Below are 24037 nucleotides of genomic sequence, written 5' to 3' on the forward strand. Positions count from 1 at the left end.
ATAATCGACCTGTATGTGGTGTCATGTGTAACTTTTTCTCTAGCGCGGAAACGTGAAAAGTGAAAAACATCGGCAAGATTATTAAAAACATCCTTAATCAATCTAAAGATATATCATGTGGACTGATGTAGAATTAAAAATCGAACGTGTCGCCGCGCGTTTTCCGGTAGATCTCATGACGAGCCTTCGACTCCGGCGACGTCGACCAATCGGCGACCGACGTCGCACCCACGTCGCGACGACGTGTCGCGACGGCGGCGACGGAGTTATCGGAAAGTCCGAAGGGGCCGCGACGCGATCCGAGGCCTGCCGAAGCGCCTGCGTGACGTCATGCTGGAGCAGAAGAGATAAGAGACGGTCATATAGGAAGGGAGTTCTGTTTCCTGGTGTGTCTCTCGGTGCTGCGAAAGATTGTCCGCGCGTCCCGTCAGCCTCGCGTATCGCCGAAATGTCGTACGCGTATCTCTTCAAGTATATCATTATCGGGGACACAGGTAAATAACGTGACGTGCGCGCGTGCAGGGCGAACCTCCGCGAAAACGGGACCTTCGCCCCCTCCCCGTGCACTTCTACGTCGTCCGTGACAGGACCCATTGTTTTCGTTTCCGTAGTGCGCGACGATATCGCTGATTCGCAAAACGCGAGAATAATTTCGCTTCGCGGAGGCGGCCACTCCGACAGCGAGACTCTCTTTACGCATATCCATTCCTTTGAAATTTATACGTCGCGTGTCAGCGTAGATTTGACGCGATAGATTTCTAAGTAGATCTCGTCTCCTGTCATATTGCTGTTCGAATTATTGTTGCTGTTACATACGATTCCGATTGAGTTGTGCACGACTTGACGAGCTGTCATGTCGATTTCTATGTCAACATCTATAAATAGCCTGTTATACATTGTGTTTTATAAACTATTCCTGCTGTAATTAAATATCTTATATACTCATTATTATTGCTTATAATAAAAACATTAACATCTTTAATTTTATTTCCGTAAGAAAGTTCATAAATTATTGCGAATACAAACTACTATGTCGAACAGTGGAAAGTTAGAAAATTATATAAGAACTAATATTGCAAATATATCATACAAGAACTTGTATATTGGTATAGGTATTGAAGTGAGATCTACATCGAGAAAATTTTGTGTTTAATTGAATATATAATAAGACTTTTTTATTATAATAAGACTTTTTTATTATAATTTTTTAACAATTGTATAATATATAGACATAATAATATTATTTTTATGTAGGAGTTGGAAAGTCCTGTCTTCTTCTTCAGTTTACGGATAAGAGATTTCAGCCAGTCCATGACTTGACAATAGGAGTCGAGTTTGGCGCTCGTATGATCACCATTGATAGCAAGCAAATTAAACTGCAGATCTGGGACACTGTAATTATTTATTTAATTCTCTTATATTATTCATATATTAAAATCATATGCTTTATTTTACTGATATTTATTAATAAGATTGTAGTCTTTGCAGTTAAGAGTTATATTAATAATATTTAAGTTAACATATTATTTATATAAAAAATTTATTTAGCTTTAAATTCTTATCTAAAGAGATACTTTTAATCATTCTCTGTAAAAAATTATATATATTTTTTTTTATTTTAATGTTTGCCAATTTTTATGTTTTGTCAAGATACAAAAAAAAATTTTGAGAATTCTATTTTTTCACTTTCTATTTAATTTCTTTATAATTAGAAGGAATAAATTGTTAATTATTTTCGTAATTTACATTTTGCAGGCAGGCCAAGAGGCATTCCGTTCTATAACAAGATCATATTACCGTGGAGCAGCCGGAGCTCTATTGGTATATGACATTACGCGTAGGGAAACTTTTAATCATCTTACAACATGGCTGGAAGATGCAAGGCAACATTCAAATTCCAATATGGTTATCATGTTAATCGGCAACAAAAGTGATCTGGATAGCCGAAGAGAAGTTAGGAGAGAAGAAGGCGAGGCTTTTGCACGGGAACACGGTCTCGTCTTTATGGAGACCAGCGCTAAAACTGCGGCCAATGTAGAAGAAGCGTTCATCAATACGGCAAAAGAAATATACGAAAAAATACAAGAGGGCGTCTTTGACATTAATAACGAGGTATGACATTAAATCTTTTAATTAATCTGCATATATTTTATATATAAATAAAAAAAACCGATCTATATAATTTTATGCTCTTATTTTATTACTTTTCTTTTATATTTTAATTTATTGTTTAATATAATTATAAACTTATATATAATTATATACTTATATATATGGTTATTTATCTTTTTATCTCTCCTATCCAATGTGAGAAAAGATAAGAAATATCAGATAAATACGCAGTTACATATTTATCTGATGTAGTGTTTTCTTTTACATTATATTTATTTATATGTTTCCATTGTTTTCTGGATACATCTTTGATATATCTGGATATGAATGCATCAAAGATGTATCCAGAAAACAATGAAGACATAAATAAATATAGTGTAAAAGAAAACACTAAAAACAAATAAATATGTTAATAAATATAATGTAAAAGGAAACACTAAAGCAGATAAATACTTTTAGCTGATAAATCTTTTATGCAAGAAAAAGAGATATCGTAGTACAAAACATGTATTTCATGCTTTGAAATACATGTACTACGGAATGTTTTTAAACTAATGTAACAATTGAATTGCACACAGGCAAATGGTATTAAGATTGGACCACAGCATTCGCCAACAAGTCCTGGAGGTTTAGCAGGAACTGGTGGACAAGGTAGTGCGCAGGGTGGTGGGTGCTGCTAGGGGCTGGGGCTCACCTGTCCACCGCTTCATCCTTCTCCGATCTGAATTGACCTTACTCCTGCTCTTCGTTTTAATCTGAACACACTTTGTACAACTTAATTTCGCGCATGTCGCGGTCATGAGGTAACAAGTGACAATTGGTGTATTTATTAGTTGAAATAATCTTATACACGTAAATAAATAGGATTATTGTAAGACGAAAATGTTATACATCACTAAAAAAATCATGAAGCATTAATAAAGTCTTTATTTACAAATTCTCGTAAAAGATACGAATGAAGTTATATCATTCTTCAATATATTTCTGGCGGACTTAACTCTAAAGCAACAGACGTACTTTCTCCAGCTCTTGATATACAATTTATTAACATATACAATTATTATTTATATAATCATTATATATATATATAACCATTTTCGTTCTTGCACATCACGTAATAGTTTTACTTTCTATATACAACATGAGACATTGTTTTAAACCGGTATCTGTGAGGTTCCACTAATTTTTATTGTAGAAATATTTTACATTTATTTAAGTATGCATAATATAATTTTTAACTTTAATTATATTGTTGTAAAGTCTAGCTAAAAGCTTGTCCCCCACTTTATGCAGCACGACGTGAAATAATTGTATTAAGTAATGTATATCAATTATCGGGAGTGATAAAGCGGGAGAAGACAGGCACTTCGATTTAATGTTTTATATTTGTTTAATATGTATCGTGTACTGTAATGTAATGTGCACTAATGATCAAAATTCCGTTCTATCGGTAGTGGCTCATGGACGCTGATGTACCAGTTAAAATTGATTTGACGTGATTTACACCTAATTACCTAAAATAACATTATATATATGTATGTATTGATGTATAAGATGATGATTATATAAAACGTATATTAATCAATGCCATCAGAAGGCCTATTTAACCAGATTTATATTCTACATAATAATTACCAAAAAGATCTCTTATTGCATATATTGGCTATTGGTATCATTATTTATGGCCTTTTCAGAAAACGAAGACATTATTAGTGCTATAAACGAATCAAAAAGATACATTTTTACAATTTATATTATAACCGAAGTCCCCTAATATTCTAATACATAGCACAAGGATTATATGTTTCAATTAGACCATAGATAAAGATATCAATCCAAATATGGCAGTGATAATTTTACCTGTACTTTATCAAATCCAAAAATAACTCCAATGAATATTCCTGTTCTTCATTTCGCAAAAATAATTATGAATATTTCAGAATCTACAGAGACATGAGACACAAGATATTTAAATACATGATGAATTAAGGATATAGGCTTTAATAGTGCACGTTATTATATTTATTGAAAGATTCGCATCAGCTGGAAGGAAAAAAAAAGAATTATGCATTAATATTAATATTTGATCTCGATGAAATTATGACGAAACGCATCTCTATAAGCATAATATATATCTAATTAGTACAAATTGGCTTCTCTGAGCATTGTTATGGTCAAATGTTATTTATGATGTCTTAAATTACGAGCTTATATCTAATTGTTATACCAAAGAATGTGTCAGCATTGTATATCTCTTTTGCGCTTGTACACTGTAATAATTAAATAATGTACATTGGCATCAGAAAATCACAATTCAGTATATATTTGATTTAGTATAATCTAGCGATTATTCTACACGGTCGAAACCAATTGACGGCTTGTGATGTATTTTGTATGTATGCTTTGTGGGCATATCTTTTCAATTGGAAAATATATATGTGCACATTACTTATTGTCTCTGATCCTAAGATGCACCATGCAACGCATGAATTGATTTGAATTACATTTTTTTCCAGGCGTATGTAAAACGGACGAAACTATATCAGTCAGCATAATTACGCTACAAAAAATAGAGATTTTTGTAACTGAAACGAAAAGTCAAATATAAATAATTTATTTTATTTTATCGTGCAGGATTTAATTTTGCATTGCCGCACTCAGCAATTATGTATGGTCATTATTTTATAACGTGACTTTTTACATGAAGTTTAAATTTGTAGACAAATGTATTTATATTAATTAAAATTACACTAAGCATGTTTATTTTATTAGACAATTTCACAAATTATCTACAGACTGTTCAATAATATTTCTTGTTATTTCCGCATTAAAATTAATTAAATTGGCATTGTATTACTAATAATTACTACTTTTCTTTCTTTGCTATATATTACAAAAAGACTAACTAGAATTATTAATTGTGGAAATGAACTAATAGTTGTATATTTTTTCAAGATTCGTTACTTTAAAATTATAATTTTGACATTTTCCTGTATTTTTATCTTCAAAAATCTACAACTTTTATTGATTTTAACATTTTGTATGTTTTGTTTTATTTAAAGATTTTAAAGCATAATTAAAAAAAAGATAGACTTATTATGATTTGTATTTTATATTTAATTAATATATTATAAATTATTATATTTAATTACTAAATGTCTAACTTACAATGGCATTGAATTATTTTCATATTAGATGAATAAACTGAGAATCAAATATTCGAAAAATCATCATGCTAAATAAAGATTGCAGCGAGTCAATATTATCTTTGTCAGCTTATACTGATTTTCTCAGCAATACTTGACTAACCAAGAATCTTCGAGAACTATCAAGTCTTCTGCCCGTGAAGTACAGGACAGGAATCGCATGTAAGGATGTCTGGTAAATCATTTCATCAACGATATCTATTATTCAGCCCGTACTTCCATTAAATGTCTATCACAGCGCTATCGTGTGTTCGCACCTTCCATTTTTATAAACGAGAAATGAAAAGAAAATTCTGTTATTTAACTGCGTTCTTTAAATAATCAGCGATTAAAATAAAGCATATTTGAGTAGATTTAAAGATAGAAAAAAAAGGAAGTGCGTGAATATATACATATAAGAAAGCATAACTAATAAATGCTAACGTGCTTTCTTACGTGTGCCGCGCTCTAAATAAAATATGTAAGTACGTTTAGATATCACAGAGAGCATCGATCCAACGTCTAATTTATTGCAATTATAATGAGCATTCTTCTTTTCTTTCTGTTGTGGATTCCGTTTCTATTACGGCAGTTTAGCATTTTTCTGTACAGAATCATCGGCTGCATGTATTTCTGCTGTATCCAACTGCTGTTCATTTGCTGTAACTGTTTAATTTTTTATATACAGCTATAACTAAACAATAACAGCAACTATAAACTCTGCTAAATGTCATCATTGAAATTCGAATTTTCCTTGAAGACTTTACTGGAAGATAATGAATTGCCAAACTTTTACATCGGTATAACTTTGTCGAAAAAAAAATTAAGTTTTGATGTAAGTAAAATGTAAGCTTATAAAAATTAACTGTTTTCCAAGCAATTCTAATTACACGACAAATATATAATAATAATAATAATAATTTTATGGTGATAATGGCGCGAGAGCTGCGCGTCGGCTTTCTGTGCTGAAGGCCCAGGTTCAAATCCATCCAGAACAATAGTATAACTCTAAATCGGTTTTAATCGATTTAGAGTTATACTTAAATAAGCGATCACCACCCATCGGAAGGCAAAGACAAAACAAAGAGTAACTTTGCCCAGAAAAAAATCTCTTTTAACGGGCCGTTGGGAACCCGGCGTTAAAATTGTAGGTCTCATATATGTATCTACGGATATATGCAGATAAATGGATATGCAAATAAAAATCGTATACATGCTCAAAATTAACGTTGACTGAATATTTCACTATCATACATATCATTATATACAACACCATTCCTTCGTAACTTGCGTAGCGAGCGCAATACCTTGTAACAAGATTTTTTTTTTTTTTAGCAATCAAAGGTAAATCGAAATATATATACATCTGTATCTTGGTGTTATCGATTTTAATAAATGTATCTTACAATGTCTCAACTGTTTTTTAATCTTAAAGCTTTGTACGCGGGCTCTTATCTGAACATCATTCTTGTTCGTTAAATTACACCGTTAAAATAAGGCATATTCTCATAAATTTTTAAACAAGAACGATAGGTTGTCGATTACGGTTTATTTAAACGTACACATACACTGGTCCCGGTGTGTATGTATATATACAATTTAATATTAATATTAATAAATTATTTAAATTTAATATTAATATTCGAAGAGACAACCAAAAGTTCTTGCGTATCTTTATAAAATCTAAGATCGAAACGCAACCTCCAACGCTTCCGTCGATTGTGTCATACACATACGCATATATTTTAGGAAGTCTTAACTTAAACGTATACTACATAAAAAGGCCTGTTTAGTGGACACTCGAAAATAAGCCTGCACATATCAAAATTAAAACCTGCATCGCTTACATAATACACGTTGGTCATGTGTGTGGCCGCCGTTTTTTTTTTTTCGTTTTTTTGCAATAAAATTATACTGCTCTGCATGAGTAATGGTGTATTTGGGAAGAATGTTTAAAATAATCGGTTAACATCATTGACACGGTATATTTTTTTCGTACATTTCGAAGAATATTGGAAAGCAAGATGACCCTTTGACAACAGGAATCAAACGGCTTAAGGTCAAGATCTATTTTAAATATACAATGTTTACATATACATTAATTATCTATACAAGGTACTCAAGTACTCAGTATTATGCATGCACTTCTGCATACCATCTTGCAAATTGGATCTATACTGTATCACACGCATATTGTACTATTCATTTTTTACAGATTCAAATTTTTCTGTGGCTTTTCCTGTTTTAATCATTATATCATACAACACCATTCGTACGTAACTTGCGTAGCGAGCGCAATACGCTGTTTGAGAGATAACAAGTACATTTCCAAAATCTCTACCGTGTATAAATCTTCCGCATATCTCTCTGTAAGTTTCTGAAACAATTTTTGGAGGGGTTAGACTCGTTGCACAATGGTCCTAATAATGTTGATTATGTGCAAGCAACGAATATCGATAAAGCCTCCACGAAGCAGGCCGTAAAGTGCATTCTCATGTATTATAACTGTGTAGATACATATACTTTATCTCACTGTAGTATTAACTTCTTTATAATAAATAGCACAATAACATTAAAGTTCCTTATTACACGTTGGTTCTTTGCTAAATATGTGCACACATTGGGACATATCATCGGATACAGCAAGCGTTATCGTTTGTTGAGGATGTTGACTAAAGTCCGAAATTTCGCATGCACCTCTGGCATTATCGCCAGTGTCTCCTCCATCATATTCCTCAATTTCGCCAGATCGGGCATTTTCTCACACGACTCAATATTTAACAGCTCCGTGAAAAATTGTTCCCAAGCAGCTTTCTTAGCGTACCTGTAAAAAAAAGGTTATTTTAAAAAAGTTAAGGTAATTTTAATGCACAGTAAAATTATTCCTGCAATAAATACGACTCTTCGGGATTCATTGTGTGCTTATTACTCGTATATACCTTGGTAATTTCGAGGAAATAAACCAACGGCCGCTCACGTTAGATACTCTCATGTAATTGCCAAACAGTAAACAATGACTGGTCGCCGCTAGACAATATAAATCAGTCTGATATGTCCATGGTCTTCCAGTTTGCATCTCGATACAAGTGAAATCTTCCGTTTTTATAACTTGCGTAAACGTTGTATTTTCTGGCAATAGTTTCATGTCTATGCTACATCCGAAATCTATCAGCTGTATAGTTGGCCTTACATCTTCCGTAGGTCTGTTGAGGATTTATAAAGCGATTATAAGGATGTGATAGTAATAATATGAAAAGGATAAACTACGCAATTATCGATTATTAGCAAATTTGAGGTGATCTTTTTATCATTAGAATGATTTGTATTGTTAAGTTATATAATAAGTATTGTTAATTAATATGTATATATAATTATATATATACATATATAATTATATATATAAATATGTATATATATAATAATATATATAAATATGTATATATATACATATTTATATATATATATATATTATATATACATATATATGTATATATAATAAGTATTGTTAATTAATATTGTATGAAAATCCTTTTATTTGCAAATTTGAGGTAATCTTTTTGTCTTGTATGATGATTTATATTATTAAATCTTAAAGAAAATACTTTTCTTTAAGAAAAGTAAAATTGACAAATTTTCGGAAATAGTTGTTAATAAAAATGTTTTCAACCATTTTCTATCTTGTATAAAATTAACATAAAAAATAATTACATATCGCAGTACATATATTAGATAATCAATAACTGTGTTGTTTATCTAAAAAAAAAAGTCACTAGAAAAAGAAGTAATACTAACGGTCGCATTAATAAGAAATTATCTGGCTTTATGTCCCCGTGTATTATTTGGCATTTATGTAAGTACTCTATGATTTGAATCATTTCAATTGTAAAGAAAATAGTTAAAGTTTCCATCAGAGGCTTGCCAGTGGCAATTTTTATCTGATTCGTCACTTCTAATAATGTTCCGAATTTAGAGTATTCTGAAACTAGTATACTTCCATTGTTCGTCACATATGCCATCGTCACATCCATAAAACCGCGTAACTGGAAAAGAATATTACAATGTTATAGAAGAAGGACCGATTTGCTGATGATACATAAATTTAAATAATGACTCGAGATGGAGAGATACATTATATTGATGTTATACTGTACCATGTGTGGATTTGTAAGACGTGTTCTTATCTCTCGTGTGATATAATATTCCCAAACCCAAGCAGGCCTTTGTATTTTAAGGGCAACAGTCTCGCCTGTTTGCAAATTGGATGCTTTAAAAACTGTTCCATACATTCCTTTCCCAAGGCACTTTTCCAAATCATACGCTTCGGTATCTGCACAATCACAAGCGCAAACAGATTAGTAACGAAAGATAAAAGCTTGCAAAAATACATCTCACAATGGCAATAAATACGGCAATAAATCTGAATCCGAATACAAATTGAATACTGACCAAGCGTAAGCGTGGTAGAAGGCACAAGCTTATTTAGATTGATATCTATTCTTTTGTATCCATCTGCATGATGGGGTTGTGGAAACTTTATCTTTTTCAATAGGCCAGCTATCAAGTTCTTATCGAATGGATTTATATCTCTCGACGGCAACTCGAAACACTCTTCCTCCACTTGTTCCATAGGTTCGTGCTCCTCGCACTCCATGATGTCAACTTTTTTTGAATTGTCCTCCTCATTGAGTTTTAAATTTATGGACTTTCTGAGATCGCAATTATTCTGTATCTCGGATGTGATTTGATCGACATGCCGTTGTACCGTACGCGGACTTTGAGCGTGCACAGCTTGGATTTGCGCGTACTGCTTTTGTTCGTAAGGTTGATTCACGGACAACAGAGATTCGTTTGACTCCTCTTCTACAACTTTTATGTAAAATTGTAAAGTTAAAACATCATCAATATTTTTCAATAAAATGAAAAGTTTGTGCAAAATATTTAATCATTTATTTAATAATAACTCAAAACAAGTAAGTTTCAAAAATTATATCAAAATATACGCGACTGCAATAAATAAAAATATGTTATACTCATTACTGATAAAAATGTTTAATACATACTTGTATCCACGGGTTGTTCTTTAAAAGGGATCATATCTTCTCTCGTTAATGCAAAGGTCAATCCAGTTGTTTTAGTATAATTACTGCTCCCTGAACTGCTTGATACATATTCTCGTGTAGATTCTAATATCACGCTTAATTTATCATCACCTTCGGCATTAGGAGCCTCTGGAATTCTGCAGATAAATAAATAAAACTTAAATTAAATGTTTCAACATAATTTTCGATAAATTAAAAGTTAACAAATACATACGGTTGAGATACAATATTCTGATTTGAAAAGTCATCTTTTATTTTGTACGGCTGTACGGTTGATGGCTTGAAATTATTGGTCATTGGCGTGGAGCTCGTTAACGGTGCATTAAAGGCTTCTGTGAAGCACGTCTCGTTAACAGCCGAGAGAGGAGTTATACCCAAGCTTTCGTCAATATAAAGATTATTCTCGTCCGGTTTGGGTATCATATTTTCTTCTAGTGGACCATTGTAATCCACAACGATAGCGTTCTCTTTGTCTTCCGCGCTTTCGAGATATTTGATATCTTTGCGATTCATCCCGGGCGATTTGATGTAGGGTAACTCGGGCGGCATTCTGTACGGTTTGCTCGTCTCAATGTCAGGATCGGTGTAAGGAGAGAAATGTAACTGTTTCTGCGGTTCTACATTCTGCTGTAGCATAGGGGCCTCCATTGACGTCGGGTATTGCTGATAGCCGATATCGTTGGGTAACATGTTACCGTAAACGGGATGCTGCATATGTTGCATATGTTGATGCACGTGTTGCGGTTGCTGAGAATGTAAAATATGTTGATTGTGCGGAGACTGATGATGATTGTGTGGCGACTGGTGATGATTGTGCGGCGACTGGTGATGATTGTGCGGCGACTGATGATGATTGTGCGGCGACTGATGATGATTTTGCGGCGACTGATGATGATTGTGCGGCGACTGATGATGATTTTGCGGCGACTGATGATGATTGTGCGGCGACTGATGATGATTGTGTGGCGACTGATGATGATTGTGTGGCGACTGGTGATGATTGTGCGGAGACTGATGGTGATGATTGTGCGGGGACTGATGATGATGACCGTGCGGGGACTGGTGATGATGGCCGTGCGGAGACTGATGAATGTGTGGCTGATGATGCGGCATTTGGCTGTGAGGCGATTGTAGATGCTGTGGATGAGAAAGAGGCTGATGATGCACAGCGTGCATTTGCTGATGCGGTGACATCAACTGCTGATGGTGCTGATGTTGGGGATGGTGCTGCCGATGATGCGGCTGCTGTACTTGATGATCATGTTGCTGCAATCAAAAAGTTCACACGATTTTAGGTTCTTTCTTCGAAAATATATATTTTATTTTTATTACTGCAGATCTAACTCTCGTTAGATCTAAATGTATGTACAAGCAGCGCAGATGTACTAATACATATATACGATATATTTGATACAAAAACAGAAGAACATGAATGTTTTGTAAGTTCTTTCTATACCTGCATCTGATAATGATAACTGTTTTGCAAATTGTGATTCCCATATGCAACGTGCTGATCCTGACCAGAGTAACTATGATGCTGCGTATGATAACTTTGATGATTCTCTTGATCATTATAAACCTGCAAATTGTATCCCTGATGATGCTTATTACTGGACATCGCATGTTGAGTCATAGAGCTATCCATGTGTATGTCAAACGGCAATTTGTTCCTCGAATCTACCATTCTGGATGCGACAGGTGGGCTACGAAAGCGCGAATTCGCATCCGGGGATTGCCACAAACCTTGAACGACCGAAATAGCTTCCTTCGTGTTTACAGTAAGGCTCTGCCCGAGCAAGTGTTCCTCAGTTTCAACGGCCAACGACGTGGTGTGATGCTGGTGCATAAAGTTCGTCGACTGTAGCTTCCGTTGCGTATTCAATTCCGCTTCCATTCGTTGCGCCTCGAGTCTCTCAGCTTCAATTCTCTCGTTCTCTAATCTTTCCAATTCTCTTTGCTCGGCTTCCTGCCGTTGAGTCTCCAAAACCTGACTCTCGACCTCGTACTGCTGCCTTTGCAGCTCTTGTTGCTCGGCTTGGAGTCTCTGCCTACTAATCTCGGCTTCTCTTCTTTGCTGATTGAGCTTCTGCTCTTCTATCTCTTGTAGATGATACATGTTTTCGTAATTATTGAGCTGGGACTGAGATTCTCCATCGGTTCCACGTAAACAAACCATCGACATTTCATGTTTGTTTTCCAGAAACTGCGCTCTTCTGCGTAAAAATATTGTGTATTGTAAGATCATATTGTATAATTATCATATGCAATAATAATAGATAGAACATGAAAGTGATATTTTTACAGGACATACATAAACCAAATAATTTTCTTAATTTTTAAACAAAAGAATGGTACCTTTCCAAATAGAGCTGCGCTCTAATTTCTTCCATACTACGGTCGGCATTATCGGCATAAACTAACTCTTTGGGATAATGTGGTTTTTGTACAATATTTGGATCTATTGGCTCCGCTACATATACCGGCACTCTTAAACAGTCGTGACATTTACTACCGTCAAAAAAAGGTACGTGATTTGGGAACAATTTAATTTTCTCCATGTCGTCGTTCCGATCTTCGTGAACTAAAAGTAAATAAAGGAATTTCTTCATTGCTTTCCTAGAATAATTTGCCGTTTTAACCTGACGTATCTCAGCTTTCTTCTTACTCTTAAAGCCCGCTTTTACAGTAGGAGCTATTAATGGACCTCTCTTGCTTCCGCTGTTCCATGGTCCAGGCTTGATGGTGTTTTCCTTATGTACCGTATCTTCTATAGGTACGTGATCTAATATACTTGAACCCTTCATTTCTCCAGGTATGTCATCCTAAAGTTATACAAATTGATATTTTATTATTTTTAAAACAATTACGTTGTTGGCACTGCAGCTGTTATTTACAGACAACTAAAAGTAAACTTACTTGATATATTTGTATTTTAGAATTGGGCTTTGTGTTCTGCATAGAAGACGAGATTTGGGGCACAGTTCCGGGACAGTAATCGCGCACGCGATGACCCGTCCGTACGCTGCCGATTCTTTTACCAGCTCTTATCGCTCTCAGTGAACTGAAAGCCTGACGTTGTTCGTATAAGGAAACGGCGTTTCTTTCCTCGATACGTCCGAGTGTCTTGCGCGCCACGGCAAATTGAAAGTTTCTGTGAAAAGAATGAGACACCGTAAGTTTCGTCACATATAACTAGCAAATCAATTGATTCCTATTTAAGATATTTCGTTTATATGAGAAGCAGCAACTCGTACTGGTGAGCGTGGCTTAATTCCTCGTATGGTTCCGCATGAACAGATAGTCCCATCAAGTAAACTTCATCCGCGCGTTTGTCGTCCTCAATTTGCTCTAATTCGAAAGCCCAGGCCCTGTACATGTCCGCTACTCTAGTTCCAATACCATTACTGTGCAACAGCTGGTACAGCTCCAAAGGATTCTTTTGCATACTTATCTAAAAGAAAAACCAAGTCTTATTATTATATATACATATATATATATATATAATCAGGAAACTGTATAATGTACTTGTATAAGACATTACTCACATAATTAATCCACAAACGTATGTATCTACGATCTTGATGATACTTCAAATCCTTTTCAAATATCGCTAAACACTGCTGCAAGAGTCTCCCAATGTGGGATTCGTGTCCACTTTTCGGGTAACTCTGTTCCACCCAGAGAATGTATTCATACCAATTCTCTAAAGGATCTTCTCCTTCGTAATTCTTAATTGCATCCTCGTACATTCTAAGTAAAAGTATATTTATTTTTTTATATATATTATACATATTTTATGTAACAATTTTTTTACTTCACAAGATACATTTCTTATGTGTAAGACTAATATTACACTTGTCAAATAAATTTTACAATCTTGTTGATTAGCTATAGGCAGTTCTTTCATGGATATTCTAGATCTATGTCTATGTTACAGATATATTATGTAAACTTAGATAAAACTAATTTATCAATAAAAACAAGCTTGATTCTTGCAAAGCAATAGAAAGGAATACAAGAGTCAAATAGTGCATATGAAGAGCATGCATGAAAATATATTGTAAACATAATGTACTTATTTACTCTTAAGAGGAACAATAATACGATATGTTTTGACTGGTACTGAATCCTTTTCAACCGAGAAGTTTTATAAAACATCTCAGACATTAATTTACAATAGAATTACAGCTGTATGCAGTCTTTGAAGCTGCAGGTTTAGGGACACTCACTGCTTCTCCTGCAGCAACAGCTGCTGTGCATCCGCGTCCTCCTGCGCCCTCAGTGCGGTTCCCAATTGAGTGGCATTCCGCCCGTACCTCAACGGCTGGATGTTCTCCTTGCAGAGAGCTATCACCGTCGCGGGATCCATCTCTCCGGGGGGGGATGCCTTTAGAGTTGCCGCTCAGAGAGTTTGTCCCTCAGTTCCTTATACGCTGACAAAACAACAAAAAGTTCCGCAATTATCGCAGACAGTACCAGAGCTGTATATTCGGCGGCATCCCGACTGATCGTACAATTATACACGTACAAAAATGTAAACACTTTACGGAACTGTCGATGGAAATACCGAGGGGGAGGAAAAAATATACGCGATTACGTGGGAGACGGTGGGCGCGCAACGAGACTATTATTTACTTCCACGCTGAGAATTATCACGCCGGACGCGCTCGACGATCCCGCCGAGAGTCGCAGCGCGGCGCACGACACTCATGTTGACGGCCGACGACGACGACGACGACGACGACATGTGTAACACGGGGGGATGGAACGACAGACCGCCGTGGAACAACGCCGTGGCCGCGGGAAATTGTAGCTTCCCCGTGCACGACGCGCGGAGTCGGGGAGACGCGTGCACACTCTCGCTTACCACAGGCACACCACAGCTTGGCATAACACACTCCACGCCGCGATCCGTGGCCCCCCGGACCTTTAAATTCGAAACGAAAGCCTCTGGCCCCGAAAACTCCAATAAGGACGCTATCGGGCTACACGGATCAGGTTAGGTTCGCGCTTTAACGGCTCAAACGACAGTGGGACGTCGGAGAGGGGTGGGGAGGAGGTCCGGGGGAGGGCGCGCCACCAACGGTTTTAACTGTCCTCGGTTACAATAGGTACACTCTCGACGGCTCTCGACGATGCGCTCGAGACGCTTCGCCTCCCGTCCCGTCTCGTCTCGTCTCGTCTCGTCCCGTCGCGCCGCGCCTCGCGTCCTTTACCCCAGCGTTACCCCCGCGGCGGCCCAGCGCGTCGCCTCGCCTCGCCTTGCCACTCTAGTCTCTCGCGCCGGCAAGTGGCGGAGACTGTCTCTCGTCGCGATGCCGCGGGATCGGGCTTGCGCGCTCTCCTCGCAGGGCAGCGTGAGCGCGAGAGCCGGATGAGCCCGGATCAGCAGTTGGTCGCGACGATCGACGAACACCGTCGTCGCGCGCGCCGCACCGCTGCAGCCGCTGATCGCGCGTACGAAATTTACCGATAGCACGGCCGTCCGACGAGGGGGGACCCTCGCATGATGATCCACCGAGGATGGGTCTCCTGCGCGCTACTGTTCCTACAGTAAACTCGGGTTGGAGACCGGCGGGGCCGAAATTGGGTACGTCAGTGACTCTCAACCGGAGCAAGCGGGACGAGCTTACGGGACGAGACACCACGCAGGGATCGTGCCGACGTGCGATCGTTGCGGTTGGTCGCGATTTCGCGCTTCGGCGATTCCTCTCGCGATTTCACGTCGTTTTCGGCGGTCGCTCGTTCGACCGCGGCGCACGTGAAACGCGCCGTTCCGCATTCGCGGGTCAATGCGAATTCCGAGTCCGACGGTAATTTCTCATACCATTTCGGTTTTTCGTCGGTTTCGATCTCTACTTTCGACTCTCTTTTCTCTCTCTCTCTCGCTCGCTCGCTGTCTTTCTCTGTCTCTCTTACCTACTCTCGACGCGTTTAAACGTAACCTCCAATATCGATCGTTACATGACGGTTTTGAGGATCGCGGTCTGCGGGGCGGATATGGGACTTTTTGAAAGGTCGCCATTTTGAATGATTTGTAACGTACCAATGACGGTGTGGGAGCGGAGATGAATAGAGACAGAAAAGATGAGCATTTAGCGTGCCACGCTTGCGCAACGTAACTTTTTTTTTAAGAAAAATATACACTATATTTATATAATCTTTATATTATAATACATTGTAAAATTATAATAATAATAATATAAAGGTAGATTTAAAAAAAAGTTTCATTATAGAGGAATGATAAATATATGTAACTCGAATCGCACAACTCTCGCAAAGTTGACATCTTATCGAACGATATATTGCTTCGGATTCGAATTATTCGAAGGAACTTTAAAATTTAAAAATCGCCCAAATTCGAAGAACTTTAAATTTCGAAAGACGCCCGAATTGGAAGAACTATTTAAAATTCGAATTATTGCATTCATTAATTGCCATCGAGAAATTATTTCGATTACGGGAATATTCTTGATTAAAAAGATAAAAACTTTCGAAAAGAAAGTTTAAAAGTGAAAAAATGTTAACAATTGCTTTTTTTTAGCAAGGATTGATCGATTTTTATTTGATAAATCTAACGTGTCTTTGACACTGAGAGAAAACTAAGATAAGATAATAAAGATATAAAAACAAGTAAAATAATAAAAAATTCTAAGAAATCTTACACGCGTATGGCAATAATTAAAAAAATAATAAATATAATACATATTATACATTTTCATTTAACATTAGCATAATTCTAACAATGACAATTGTTGGAAAAAAATAGTTATATAGTCGTCTGTTTTTTTCTAACTTCAGGACCGATACGTTTGCCAATAAATCTAGACAGTTTGCACAATTCCTGTGTATAAATTACAAACCATGTATAAAGCGCGTGAGATGCTCTCGGCGCTTTTGTATTATAAAAGACTCGTAAGGGGAATAACGAATACGTCGATGCGGAAAAATCCGCATTACGTGCTGAGCTCCATTTTTCTGGAGTATCTGCATCGTAGATATCAAAAATTGTTCACGCAAAATCTCAAATGGGTCACATTGTCGGACGCGGCTTTAAGACGTATGGCGGAGGATCTCGAAGTAACGCAGAACGAATACGTCGATTGTGAATCTTGTGCAATCGCGAACATACAGTTCCCGGAGAAATCGTCAAGTTCCGCTGCCTGGTTCAATGTATGCTCGACGGTGTCAATGATGAAATATAAATTACTGATTCTATTCGTGCCGGATGTCGACGAGAACACCGTCCTAATATCTGAAACAATGGAGCACAATCTGCGAAACGCACTTCGGTGCGAACAATTGGACAGTTCATGTTTCATACGTAAGTATAATATATTTTTAACTCACCAGAAACCTTCCTAATTTAAAAGAAAGAAAAATAATATAATTAAGACCTTCTTACATAAATTAAAAATTCAAATTATTAAAGGATTTCAACGCAGTTAGTATCGCGCGATTTTTCTAATATAAAATTGTCTTTAATTTAAAATCCATATCAACGATAATCTAGTATAAAATTGTCTTTAATTCAAAATCCAACGAACGTTTCGGCTCCGCTTTGATGAATTTTACTACTAACTGCCTTGAATGTAGCCCTTATATTCGATCATTCGAATTTTTATTTCTAATTTAAATTTTAAATTACTATTCGCATTTTTTTACGCACCTTTGACGCTACCAAACTGAATAAAAATGCATAAAAAATTACATTTTTAATTCTGTAAATATAATTAATAAAATAATAGTTTAAAATAATAAATATACTTTGCAGGATAATTTTAAATAATTTAAATATATTATGTAATATTTTATTGAGATGTGGATTAAGGGTTCCATTCGAAAACGTTGCTTTCGAAGAAAATTTTACTAAAAAGCTATAGTTTACGTTACGCATGCTATAGTTTTAGTAAAATTTACCTTAATAATGAAATATAAATTAATAGTAAAATTGTCTTAATAATGCAAATTTTATATCGTAGAAACGAAGGAATTCGGCAATTAACGCCAGATTTGTTTTTTTTATTACTGCATTTTTGTACTAAAATTTTCTTTCTCATTTTCACTAAATTTCAAATATATGTATATCACTCTATATTTGTATAACTATAATCACGGAGAGAATTTCCTTTTACCCTGAAAATCATGTTAATCGTGGAACAACATAGCACTTTGGCAAATTTTATGTGATTTTCTCTGTTTTTTTATTGTGCACTACAATAAATTTTTTGTAGTACATATTTTAAAAAATAGTGAAAATCACAAAATTTGTCGAAATGCTATGTTGTCTTATGATTAACATGATTTTCAGGGTAATTTTAAAATAAAATTCTCTCCGTACAGCAATATACCTATATTTATTTCACTTTGAGTACAAAGGATGTACGCTCGTTTAGCTATAATAATTAAACAGACCTGTTTGTTAATAACTACATTTTTCTACGATTCTCACGTCGTAATCAATCAGCGATGAATCGTCGAGCGCTCGTGAGTCGAATTAACGATTAAATTACGATCTGTTTTTAGTACCATTGAAAAACAACGTGATCGAGTTTGCAAGCGAGGCGAGAGTATCCGTAATGGGCAGCCACAAATACATAATGCTGAACGAGACGTTACAAAATTACTTCCTACATCCCCGATTTTTGCACGTGAACGACGTACTTAGGATCGACTTGAAGGAACACGCTCACGATCACATTTACTCCGGTTCCGCGATATGTATTGTAGTTAAAGCCCTAAAAGTGAATCGCTCCGGGCAGAGCAGCAACGTTGGAAATTGTTACGTCGTTCGTGGTGAGTCGGCGCTCTTTGAGGTAACATCAACTACCGATTACCTCCCTCGGGAACGCGTTCACTCGTTTCCCGACGGTGTGTTTCTACCGCGAGACAGAGCGGCGCCAAGTTACAGATATCCGTCAGCTCTAATGGAACCCTTGGAACATCTGGAATCTTGCATTAAGCCGTTTTTAAAAAAAGGTAAACAATTTTTGCATCCGCTTACGCTATATAAATTTCTTTTCTCCACTTACGGAGATTACAATAATATTCTCGAGTACTCTCTGTACATATGTATATGTATAATCACATTGTTAACATACGCTCCTTATTTGTTAGGCCTTAAAGACATTCGATTGAACGTAAAGCCGGTATTCCTTGTGAAAGGGCCGGAGGGTTGCGGTAAATCCGAATTAGTTGAAACAGCAGCCAAGAGAATGGGCTTGCTGTTCCTCAATACTGACGTTATGGCGACTTTTGCATCGATGAAAACCGAACTTATGCTGCGCAGTATGCTGGAAACTGCGGAATCATGCACGCCATGCTTACTGTATATAAATAATATCCAAGTACGTTGAAAAGAGTAATGTCGCGTTGAGTTATAACATCCTGTATTTTCCGATTTTGCGAGTTAAACGGCGCGTTTTCGCAGACATTCGGTAAAACTCTCGAGGGCCAAAAGGACGAGAGGGCCATTTCCGACTTCGCGGCGGCGGTCGCTCGGCTGAGCAACAAGCGCTACGAATTTCCTCTGATTGTCGTAGCTTCGTCGGACGAGACTGACCTACCCGCGGAACTGCAGCGGATTTTCGTTGAGACAATTCGCGTGAAGCATTTAGATCAGGAGAAACGAGCGGAGCTGATATCTTGGCTGCTGTCCACCAGGAATCTAACGGCTACCGCTGACCTGTCGAAAGTAGCTGCTCTTTGCTCGGATTTTAAATTCGCGGATCTGCTAGCGTTGTCCCTGCACGCAGTCAAATTTCGGTGTGAATTGACACCGCCCGATAAGAGGTGCACGCTTAATCTGGAACAAGAAGATTTCGATCGAGCTTACGGTATGTGCTTACAATTATCTCACAATCGATTTTAGCAAGATCTTAAAAATGCCCAACTATTCTTTTAGATAATGTAAACGTTAAAAAATGTGCTAAATTCTGAGCTCTTCTTGAATTATGTTTAATTTATCTCTTCTCTATGTAGATCAGAATTTTGGTCCTGCTAAAGTTGGAAGTGACAACATTTCGCTTCTCGCTGCGAACAGCATAACAGAAATGTATTTTCAGAATATATGCAGTCCATGTACTCCGACAGTAAAGGCGCTCCACACGTGGCAGAAGTCCACTGGGAGGACATAGGTGGTTTGGCGGAATTGAAACACGAGATTATTCGCAGAATCCAGTTGCCTTTGTTGAATGCTTTCGGATTTGGACAATCCGGATTGCTATTATATGGCCCGCCCGGCACTGGGAAGACTCTTCTCGCTAAAGCGGTCGCGACGGAATATCAGATGAGCTTTTTGTCGATCAAAGGCCCGGAGCTGTTAAATATGTACGTCGGTCAGAGCGAGGAGAACGTCCGACAGAGTAAGTTTCTTAAAGGAAATACGAGAAAGCTGTAATGAAAAAAAGAATTATTCGAATTGTTATTATAATTCTATTTATTATTACTAGAATTAATAAATAAAATTATTATTATAGTAATTGTAAAGTAACGAGCCACTTTCGTTGTCCCGCAGTTTTCGAGAGCGCGCGCTCCGCGGCCCCTTGCATCATCTTTTTCGACGAGCTGGACTCGTTGGCGCCCAATCGGGGTAGAGCCGGGGACAGCGGCGGCGTGATGGACCGCATAGTTTCCCAGTTACTCGCTGAGATGGACGGCCTCGAGGAGTCCGGCAGCATATTCATCATAGGGGCCACGAACAGGCCCGACCTCATAGATCCCGCGCTGCTCCGACCGGGAAGATTCGACAAGATGCTCTACGTCGGCATCCACTCCGACCGCGCCTCCAAGCTCAGCGTGTTGAAGGCGCAGACACGTAAATTCGAGTTCCGTGAAGACGGGCGGGAGTTGGAACAGGTCGTGGATCGATTGCCGGACAACGTCACCGGCGCGGACCTGTACTCGGTCTCTTCCAACGCGTGGCTCAACGCCGTACGCGACGTGCTTGCGAAGCATCAGGAAACTGAGAGAACCGATAACAGTCACTCCGTCGAAGAGGAGGGTGTAATTAAGGATAACGTTATCGTGGAATTGCGCCATTTGTCGGATGCTATTTGCAACTTGGTACCCTCAGTCACTGACGAAGAGATAGAAAGATACAACAGAATGCGGGTAGAGTTATCGTCGTTGTAATTCCGGAATCGTTTTCCAAGATATAACACAAAATGTATTTTTTTACTCTCACGGTTTTTCGAGGTTTTAAACGGTGAGTAATAAGTCAAGCATTGATTGTCGAAGAGGAAAAAGTATAAATTAAGAATAATGTTATCATGGGATCGTGTTATTTTTCGGATGCTATTTACGACTTGATATCTTCAATCACTGATAAAGAGATAAATAAATATAATGAGGGTAGAGTTATCTGTCGTTGTGTAACTCGGAATCGTTTTCCAAGATATTAGTACAAAATATAAAGTTACTTTCAAGGGGTTCGATATTTTAAATAATAAACAACAAGTCAAATATCGTTTGTTGGCGATGACAAACTTACACTGTGTATACAATAAATTTTATTTTTGTGCCAAGTTGCAAAGTGTTTACTTCTTGTTGCATACTGAACACACATTTTATATTGGAATAGAATGTATTGAGCGATTTGCCTGTAAAAACAATCTCGCGAATGAAATAACGCGCGTGTTATAAACGACATGTTATTTTATTTCGAGAAGTATGTAAAACAATTTTTTTTACAGCGAATAATTAAAACGAAGAAGGAGTCAATCTACGTTCGTTACGTCTTATCTTCGATTTGCGTGTCGTGTCGATTAACGTTACTCCGCATATTCATTTCCGTCAAATCCTCGAACCGTGCGCGCGACGAGAAGCGCAAAAGTGTTGGAAACTTCATCCCGTTGTTTTTTTTCCGAGGCATCTCGGCACGTACCTCGGGCGCTTCTCACGCGCGCGCGCACACACACTCGGTACATTATGCCATTAGTACACAACGACCGGAATATACAATGTAGAAAAATATGACACCTAATTTCCACCAGATGCACCCGCGTCGAATCCGAAGTATGAAGGCTAAAAATTCTCCTCAGAAAGTGGGAGGGAGAGGTGGAGGCGATACTGCGGCTGGATGCGATTAAGTGCATAATAGGAAGCGAATAAAATTACTATCGGGTGCATCGGTTCTCAACATCGCGTGGGATCGCACGGGTAAATTTCGTCACTCGTCAGTTTTGCAGGATGAATTGTGTCCGCTTTTACGTAACAGCGCGACGCTCCAACGAGACGTCTGTCTCCGCGATAAGGAAGAAATTCAACGGGAGCATGAATATCGTATCTAAATATATATATTATACTACACGATGCTTCGCCTTGTCTGTATGTACGTGTCCATCTGTCTGCTGTGTGTATCTGTGTGTTGTGTGTGTGCGAATCACGTCAGAAGAATCGTTGAACGCGCTTAAACGAGCAACGCACCTGATATAACGTTCTTCATATCGCTCGGACGATCACATCGTATACCTTTGGTATAATCGCGAGGTAGTAATTATAACGTTTCGCCGTGCAATCGTCGCGCACAACAGACGACGCGGGACGGATCGCATCATCGTTTCCGTAGAACTGATCCGCAAGCACGCCTCCCTGTCGTCACGACGAACAATCGTTTTTGCAAGCAAAACCGCGCGGCAGGACCGTCGTTCTTCCACTCCGTCGTATTCTTATCTCGCCGATTTCAGATCTGCCCCTTGCCGCGGAACAAAACGATTATGCATTACGCTTGAGCATCTACCGCAAAGGTGTAAATTAACATAAAGCGATACGCTTGGTGTATCTCGATACGGCGTACCTACAATAAATTTCCACTTCGTCATCGCCAAGTACGCCTCGTCATTAACTGTCGCCTGAACACTATCGAAACTTGTTCTTTTTTTTTTTTCGAGTATTTTCTCCATTATAATCCGCAATGTATATAGGATCTTAAATCCGTAACTTCCCCGATCGAGTCGCGCGCGGGTGCGTCTTCATCTCGAGGTCGTCGGAGAGCTCGTGAACTTTTGACATAACGTCGCTTCTCCGCGTTCTCGAAATTCGATTCCGACTTTCATTCCTCTCCTCTCCCTATACATCGACATACCCCCAGTGCGCGGCGAGGAGCCGATGTAAGTATCACATACGGTGGATACGCGTAATTTTTTTTTTTTTTGCCGTAAGCGCGTGTCTGCGAGTCGAAAAAATGAAAAGCTCCGCGTAGATCCGGATTCTAGGAGGTCGCAAGTCTTGTGCGCATTACTCTCTAAGGCTAACGTGCCTCGGCGTAGTTTCTCTCTCAGCTAGGATCAGAAATCACGAATGCGAATTAACAATTTTTATACACTTGAAACTGTTATCTTATCGATTTTATCCTCACCGAGGTATCTTGCGTGCGTGCATCAATCACGCAGCGCTAACGTGTGTGGAGGACATTATACATAATATACATTAAATAGCGATATACATATATATATATATATAACTACTTTTTTAATTTGATGAGGGAACGGTATAGACTTTAGGGATTACAAAATTAGATGCCAGGCATTTTTCGTCTAACGTACTTTCGGTCAGTACTATCATTATACATTTATATAGCGAAATGATCTAGCGAACCGATGCTCTATGTAGAATTGTATCTTAAATATGATGTATGTATAT

General features: G+C 37.7%; 3 protein-coding genes across 8 annotated transcripts; 2 read left to right on the top strand and 1 right to left on the bottom strand.

Annotated features, from left to right (window-relative positions):
* Positions 1-302: 302 nt before the first annotated feature.
* Positions 303-4560, top strand: LOC105448465 (ras-related protein Rab-2). Its single transcript, XM_011687023.1, has 4 exons — positions 303-494; positions 1255-1394; positions 1756-2112; positions 2691-4560. Exons 1-4 carry the CDS (start codon positions 449-451, stop codon positions 2790-2792), a joined length of 645 nt encoding a protein of 214 aa, XP_011685325.1. The 5' UTR covers positions 303-448; the 3' UTR covers positions 2793-4560.
* A 1949-nt stretch (positions 4561-6509) lies between these two features.
* Positions 6510-16392, bottom strand: LOC105448467. Of its 5 annotated transcripts, XR_974248.1 has the most exons (16): positions 15867-15957; positions 14626-14829; positions 13942-14146; positions 13651-13847; positions 13313-13547; positions 13062-13218; positions 12752-12977; positions 11853-12609; positions 10611-11662; positions 10358-10533; positions 9744-10163; positions 9449-9624; positions 9090-9337; positions 8237-8500; positions 7887-8121; positions 6510-7674 (listed from the first exon to the last, which is right to left on the bottom strand). XR_974248.1 is itself a non-coding variant. In XM_011687030.1 (15 exons), exons 2-15 carry the CDS (start codon positions 14763-14765, stop codon positions 7947-7949), a joined length of 4428 nt encoding a protein of 1475 aa, XP_011685332.1. In that variant the 5' UTR covers positions 14766-14829; positions 16316-16392; the 3' UTR covers positions 6510-7946. The 5 variants fall into 5 exon arrangements, 4 of the variants coding, with proteins under 4 accessions (XP_011685332.1, XP_011685329.1, XP_011685330.1 ...); XM_011687030.1 differs by lacking the exon at positions 15867-15957 and adding an exon at positions 16316-16392 and having other exon boundaries at positions 6510-8121; XM_011687027.1 differs by having other exon boundaries at positions 6510-8121.
* Positions 15898-23845, top strand: LOC105448466 (peroxisome assembly factor 2). 2 transcript variants are annotated; one of them, XM_011687024.1, is made up of 7 exons: positions 15898-15986; positions 17198-17720; positions 18923-19375; positions 19514-19743; positions 19827-20232; positions 20461-20760; positions 20913-23845. In XM_011687024.1, the coding sequence occupies exons 2-7, from the start codon at positions 17261-17263 to the stop codon at positions 21527-21529; spliced, it is 2466 nt and encodes an 821-aa protein (XP_011685326.1). In that variant the 5' UTR covers positions 15898-15986; positions 17198-17260; the 3' UTR covers positions 21530-23845. The 2 variants fall into 2 exon arrangements, with proteins under 2 accessions (XP_011685326.1, XP_011685327.1); XM_011687025.1 differs by lacking the exon at positions 15898-15986 and adding an exon at positions 16093-16209.
* Positions 23846-24037: the final 192 nt, after the last annotated feature.

Source organism: Wasmannia auropunctata, unplaced genomic scaffold, assembly GCF_000956235.1.
Source record: "Wasmannia auropunctata unplaced genomic scaffold, wasmannia.A_1.0 LD336085.1, whole genome shotgun sequence".
In the NCBI taxonomy this organism is placed as follows: domain Eukaryota; kingdom Metazoa; phylum Arthropoda; class Insecta; order Hymenoptera; family Formicidae; genus Wasmannia; species Wasmannia auropunctata.